This window comes from Poromitra crassiceps (assembly GCF_964638095.1).
Source record: "Poromitra crassiceps genome assembly, chromosome: 25".
NCBI classification, from domain to species: domain Eukaryota; kingdom Metazoa; phylum Chordata; class Actinopteri; order Beryciformes; family Melamphaidae; genus Poromitra; species Poromitra crassiceps.
Window position 1 is genome coordinate 2,186,926 of NC_139649.1, and position 5,000 is coordinate 2,191,925.

The window sequence follows — 5,000 nt, forward strand, 5'->3', positions numbered from 1 at the left end:
CCTGGCTGTCATTAGGCATTGATTAACTCAATGCTATTGCTAACTGTTACTTTGAACATCCATTTGCAATGATTCTGGCTGGATATTAACTATTGTAAATTTGTCACAATGAATGCAATTTGTGCACAATGTGTAAATACATTTAATATTAATTGTTTAGGCCTAATTATTTGTAAAGTCACAACACATTAGAGATGTGTGTAGTTCTTCATAGATTTAGCCTCTTCATTTTGCTCTCAAATGCACCAGGTTGACGAATTTGACTTTAAAATGTACAAAATCTTCTTCCGGGGGAGAATCCCCCCGGACGCCCCTTGGGTAGCTTGGCCCCCCCAAGCTAGGGGCAGGCCCCCTCTGTAATTTGGGTCTGGAGCCGGGCCTGACCAGACAGTACCACCATGTGGTTAGTACTGGAAACACTGGTTGCTCAGGAACCACTTATTCGCTTCATGGGAGAAACTATTGTAGGTTGGAAAGATTTTTATATTACTGGGTAACTTATTCCAGCAGTCTGCAGAGGAACGTTACAGTCCCCTCTCAATGCACACCTTAGTGCTCTAGTTCTTATCTCAGAGTGTGTGTGTGTGTGTGTGTGTGTGTGTGTGTGTGTGTGTGTGTGTGTGTGTGTGTGTGTGTGTGTGTGTGTGTGTGTGTGTGTGTGTGTTTTAGTGTCGGTGTTGCGGTCCATCCTGTCGTCTGAAGCGTGTAAGAGTGGAATGCCGACCGTCTCTCAGCTCGTCCAGACTCCGTGAGTTTCCTCTCTCTCTCTCTCTCTCTCTCTCTCTCTCTCTCTCTCTCACTCTCTCTCTCTCTCACTCTCTCTGTCATTCTCTTGCTCTCTCTCTCTCTCTCTCGCTCTCTCTGTCATTCTCTTGCTCTCTCTCTCTCTCTCGCTCTCTCTGTCATTCTCTTGCTCTCTCTCTTGCTCTCTCTCTCTCTCTCTCTCTCTCCAGCTGGTTCCAGATGTGTGTGAGGAGTTATAGAGAGATATTGGAGCTGATAGTGTTTTACAACAGAGGAGTCGGTGTCATTTTTATAATGGAAACATGATTGATTTTCCTCAGATCAGGTTTGTAGGTGCGACATGCATCCTGTAGTTCTATGGTTACCGTGGTTACCATCAATACACTCTGCACAGACTCACTATAACATCAATACACTCTGCACAGACTCACTATAACATCAATACACTCTGCACAGACTCACTATAACCAGCCTATGTAGTCGCTCCATCACAGTATGGATGCCTACAGGTTATTTTGTCTCTGTTTATCTCTGTAGATCTGTTCATGTAGATCTGTTCATGTAGATCTGTTCATGTAGATCTGTTCATGTAGATCTGTTCATGTAGATCTGTTCACGTAGATCTGTTCACGTAGATCTGTTCATGTAGATCTGGTCATGTAGATCTGTTCATGTAGATCTGTTCATGTAGATCTGTTCATGTAGATCTGTTCATGTAGATCTGTTCATGTAGATCTGTTCATGTCGCAGGCAGAAACTCACAAAAATCAACCTTGAAAAATACGTGCCACAATTTCACTCTGTCAATTTGCCATTGATATGACTAGATACAGATTTGAATATTATTGCTGTGTGAATAAATCTCTATCTGTGTGTAAGGACCTATTTTTGGAGTAGTTGCTCCAATGCTGATTTGTTTTGCACGTGATCTCACACATAGCTTATAGTATATATATATATATATATATATATATATATATATATATATATATATATATATATATATATATATATATATATAAAGATATATTCATTTAGTTGACAGTTATTGAGAGTTGATTTGAGTTCAGTTGATGCAGACTTGTAATTAGTACAACCTTAATGATTCTGTGCCTTCCGATGACATCACTGGGATCAACTGAACTCAAATCAACTGTCAGACTAAATGAATGTCAGCTAAACTGTTGACAGTTTTCAGATATGTGTGCGATGATGTGCAAAATAAATCTGCATTGTTTTTCAGTGAAGTTCTCCTTTAAAAAGTGTTTGTGGTTTGCAGGCTGTTCAGTGACGTCCAGCTCCTCCACTCTGACAAGCTGCAGCTCAAGGTGAGAGGAGACACACACACACACACACACACACACACACACACACACACACACACACACACACACACACACACACACACACACACACTTTCAGTGTATCTCTCTCTCTCTCTCTGACCTTCACACTCGCTCACCCACTCTCTCACTCATACTCTCTCTCTCTCTCTCTCTCTCTCTCTCACACACTCTCACACACACACACACACACACTCACACACACACACACACACATCCATGTGTGTGTGTTGACCCCTGCAGGTCCCTGGCCGGTTGAAGGAGGCTCTGAAGACGGCGAAGGAGAGTTTGGAGAGGAGGCTACAGGAAGAGCAGAGAGCGGTGTGTACTCTGTGTGTGTGTGTCTGTGTGTGTGTACTCTGTGTGTGTCTGTGTGTGTGTACTCTGTGTGTGTCCACCCCTGGGGATACACAGTGATCGAACCAGGCGTTTTGACGGTACGATTTCTTTTAAACTGACATATTTGTGTCGAGTCCACCCCTGGGGATACACAGTGATCGAACCAGGCGTTTTGACGGTACGATTTTTTTAAACTGACATATTTGTGTGTGTACTCTGTGTGTGTGTGTGTGTGTGTCTGTGTGTGTGTACTCTGTGTGTGTCTGTGTGTGTCTGTGTGTGTCTATGTGTGTGTGTGTGTGTGTGTGTGTGTGTGTGTGTGTGTGTGTGTGTGTGTACTCTTGTGTGTCTGTACTCTTTCTCTCACTCTCTCTGTACTTTAAATGTGAAAGTCTGCTCATATCATGCATCTTATCATGCACATATTTCTGATCAACCTGTCTATATCTATACTGCTTATACCTATACTGCTTATATCTATACTGCTTATATCTATACTGCTTATATCTATACTGCTTATATCTATACTGCTTATATCTATACTGCTTATATCTATACTGCTTATATCTATACTGCTTATATCTATACTGCTTATATCTATACTGCTTATATCTATACTGCTTATATCTATACTGCTTATATCTATACTGCTTATATCTATACTGCTTATATCTATACTGCTTATACCTATACTGCTTATACCTATACTGCTTATATCTATACTGCTTATATCTATACTGCTTATATCTATACTGCTTATATCTATACTGCTTATATCTATACTGCTTATATCTATACTGCTTATATCTATACTGCTTATATCTATACTGCTTATATCTATACTGCTTATATCTATACTGCTTATATCTATACTGCTTATATCTATACTGCTTATATCTATACTGCTTATACCTATACTGCTTATACCTATACTGCTTATATCTATACTGCTTATATCTATACTGCTTATATCTATACTGCTTATATCTATACTGCTTATATCTATACTGCTTATATCTATACTGCTTATATCTATACTGCTTATACCTATACTGCTTATATCTATACTGCTTATATCTATACTGCTTATATCTATACTGCTTATATCTATACTGCTTATACCTATACTGCTTATATCTATACTGCTTATATCTATACTGCTTATATCTATACTGCTTATACCTATACTGCTTATATCTATACTGCTTATATCTATACTGCTTATATCTATACTGCTTATATCTATACTGCTTATATCTATACTGCTTATATCTATACTGCTTATATCTATACTGCTTATATCTATACTGCTTATACCTATACTGCTTATACCTATACTGCTTATATCTATACTGCTTATATCTATACTGCTTATATCTATACTGCTTATATCTATACTGCTTATATCTATACTGCTTATATCTATACTGCTTATATCTATACTGCTTATACCTATACTGCTTATATCTATACTGCTTATATCTATACTGCTTATATCTATACTGCTTATATCTATACTGCTTATACCTATACTGCTTATATCTATACTGCTTATATCTATACTGCTTATATCTATACTGCTTATATCTATACTGCTTATATCTATACTGCTTATATCTATACTGCTTATATCTATACTGCTTATATCTATACTGCTTATATCTATACTGCTTATATCTATACTGCTTATACCTATACTGCTTATACCTATACTGCTTATATCTATACTGCTTATATCTATACTGCTTATATCTATACTGCTTATATCTATACTGCTTATATCTATACTGCTTATATCTATACTGCTTATATCTATACTGCTTATATCTATACTGCTTATACCTATACTGCTTATATCTATACTGCTTATATCTATACTGCTTATATCTATACTGCTTATATCTATACTGCTTATACCTATACTGCTTATATCTATACTGCTTATATCTATACTGCTTATATCTATACTGCTTATACCTATACTGCTTATATCTATACTGCTTATATCTATACTGCTTATATCTATACTGCTTATATCTATACTGCTTATATCTATACTGCTTATATCTATACTGCTTATACCTATACTGCTTATACCTATACTGCTTATACCTATACTGCTTATATCTATACTGCTTATATCTATACTGCTTATATCTATACTGCTTATATCTATACTGCTTATATCTATACTGCTTATATCTATACTGCTTATATCTATACTGCTTATATCTATACTGCTTATACCTATACTGCTTATATCTATACTGCTTATATCTATACTGCTTATATCTATACTGCTTATATCTATACTGCTTATACCTATACTGCTTATATCTATACTGCTTATATCTATACTGCTTATATCTATACTGCTTATATCTATACTGCTTATATCTATACTGCTTATATCTATACTGCTTATATCTATACTGCTTATATCTATACTGCTTATATCTATACTGCTTATATCTATACTGCTTATATCTATACTGCTTATATCTATACTGCTTATATCTATACTGCTTATATCTATACTGCTTATATCTATACTGCTTATACCTATACTGCTTA

At 36.3% G+C, this 5,000-nt stretch overlaps 1 protein-coding gene across 2 annotated transcripts in view; it reads left to right on the forward strand.

Annotated features, from left to right (window-relative positions):
- pxk (PX domain containing serine/threonine kinase) overlaps positions 1-5,000 on the forward strand; it is a 32,964-nt gene that overhangs the window by 18,008 nt on the left and 9,956 nt on the right. For both annotated transcript variants that reach the window (XM_083660665.1, XM_083660666.1), the window contains exons 12-14: positions 670-748; positions 2,024-2,072; positions 2,331-2,408. In XM_083660665.1, coding sequence (XP_083516791.1) covers positions 670-748; positions 2,024-2,072; positions 2,331-2,408 — 206 coding nt within the window. The remainder of the gene's footprint in view (positions 1-669; positions 749-2,023; positions 2,073-2,330; positions 2,409-5,000) is intronic.